Genomic DNA, 2284 nt, shown 5'->3' with positions numbered 1-2284 from the left:
ATTGAAATTTAGACAATTAAAAAAAGTATATGCAGAAGAGAATTTAACTTCTAGGGCACAAAAAGACAAAGAGTTAAAATATACATAGATTCCTTTGTATTTTATGCTCCCGATATTGCTTAACTAATTTGTAGGTACTTGGTAAAGATTGCAATTTAAAAAATTCAACAAAATTTTAACTTAATTAAACGTCTTGAAACATTACTTCGTACTTTGATATAATAAACATTAACACCTTTGGGAGGAAGTTACATTTTTATTGTTTGTAAATAAGATTGGGGTTATCATCTAGAAACTTGTACAAAATGTTAACTATATTACAAGCTAGTTGCTTTGGGTTTTAGCTTTTAGGATTAAGGCAAGGAAACCACTCTTGTAGCCTGTCTCTAAACTTTGAGCTCATGTTGTAATAGACTATGATATTGACACTACAGTTGATGGTCTCCAGTAGAAACGTGAAGGAATAGACCAACAGAGACACATCAAAGTAAAGTCCATTCAGCTTCAACTCACGCACGACGCCGACTGCAGTCAGCATTGCAGACTGTGGAAAGAGGCAACCGATGAAGATTGTTGACACAGTAACCAGCATGAGGACCAACTTTTTCTCTTTGGTAGATATATCCTGTTTCTCAGAACTTTTAGTAACGGATTGTCTCCACTTTGATTTAGACTTGAGAGTCACGACGATAACAGTATTGCAAACAATCAGAACAAAGAACGTACAATATGGGAGGAAAAGATCTGTTACCATGTAGGAAACTTTGAGAACGCTCTCAGCGTTGTCCCGGTAGACAATAACTATCAAACTCTTATTTTTCCTTTCATCTTCTCTCCAGTCAAGATAAGTAACAAAGTAAGGTGGAAATAAGTACAGAAAGGTCACAAGAAAGATGCACATGTTGACGATAATAGCGACGTCTCGAGTGATGATTCTCTTGACTCTGAAGGGTATGATAACACATAGACATCGCTCAAACGTGGCGAACACAGTGATGATACCGCTCACTCGAATGAAGTACTCACGTGGATATACAAGCAAGGCTGACACGATTGAAAACGTGTAGAAAGGATGATCAATGTTGTTCCAGAACGGACTTATCAACACGTTGATAAACATTTGAGTAAACAACGCCCCGATGTCGCTAAAGACCAGGGCACTCAGTGTTATACTCACGCTGTCCTGCACTCCGTCTTTAAGGAAGTTGGCAAGACTAACAACATTTCCCAGAATTCCTAGAATACCAAGCACGTTACCACAAATTGTAAGATTAAAGGTCAAAAAGAAAGTGACAATGTCTGGATTAACTAGACCTTGAGTGGTGGCCGTAAAAGTTTTAGTGACATTTCCTGTAGGCATTTTAAATTATTCCAACTTTATCGGCTGAACTATCGTCAGACACTTTAATATTCCAATGTTATTATAAATGAAAGTATGTGAAAGATTCTTTTCACTAGGAACTTTGTAGTAGAATATAAATAAATGCCGAAGTTATATTTTTTTTAGCGTCGGTTGTTTTAAATACGTTTATATGTGGTTGTCAAATAATCAAAATACGTTTCTTAAGGTTGAAATAAAACACAGAACAATGTCCACAGATGCTTTTTAAGTCTCAGCACAATATTTCTAAATCTGAAATCGTAGAGCAGAACAAGCTTCCATATCCCTGGATGGTCTTATATCTCTTTCAGACTTTCCGGTGCAGCCATTTATTTGTTGTCCATTGTTTTTGAAGGCGCGAATTTTATCACGGTTTTGTTCTTTTCGTCAACTGACATTGTTGATGTAATTCAGCCTTGGAGATTTAGCAAGATGTAATTTGTTCAATGGTATGAAACTTTACTTCCGTCAAAGGGACATTTTATAGTATTTCCACACTTTGTTCTATAAGTGGTAATCGATTCACCGATATATATTCGAGTGGTGAATATAAGTACGTTTGTGCTTTGTAGCACCTGACAGATATCAAAATCTGTCTATTTACAAGTATGTTTAAGGTTCGCTAATTGTAACTATTAATATAAAAAAAATTGTTCAACGATCTTTCTATTACACTATAACCACTTTTGTTGACTTTTGCCTGAAAACTTGTGTATACATTAACTGTTTAATATCTTTGACATTTATACAGAGGCTTACAGATTTGCGATGTGAATGCTGGTTTGAATGGTCATACAAATATGTTATTATATTTACTTAACTAATTGTTTTAGTCATCAATTAATTTACTAAAACTATATTTCTGTTAAAAAAAAGTTCAATTCAATGCGGAACGGGAAAGAA

At 34.9% G+C, this 2284-nt stretch overlaps 1 protein-coding gene across 1 annotated transcript; it reads right to left on the bottom strand.

Annotated features, from left to right (window-relative positions):
- Positions 1–340: 340 nt before the first annotated feature.
- On the bottom strand, positions 341–1360 carry LOC129924036 (FMRFamide receptor-like). The gene has a single exon (XM_056017642.1). The coding sequence runs from the start codon at positions 1358–1360 to the stop codon at positions 341–343; it is 1020 nt and encodes a 339-aa protein (XP_055873617.1).
- Between the last annotated feature and the right edge of the window lie 924 nt (positions 1361–2284).

Source organism: Biomphalaria glabrata, chromosome 18, assembly GCF_947242115.1.
Source record: "Biomphalaria glabrata chromosome 18, xgBioGlab47.1, whole genome shotgun sequence".
Lineage (NCBI taxonomy): Eukaryota > Metazoa > Mollusca > Gastropoda > Planorbidae > Biomphalaria > Biomphalaria glabrata.
This window is presented reverse-complemented; position numbering and strand designations above follow the sequence as displayed.

Excerpts from the sequence above, each read along its gene's own strand:
- LOC129924036 (XM_056017642.1), bottom strand. The coding sequence starts at position 1,360 with ATGCCTACAGGAAATGTCACTAAAACTTTTACGGCCACCACTCAAGGT.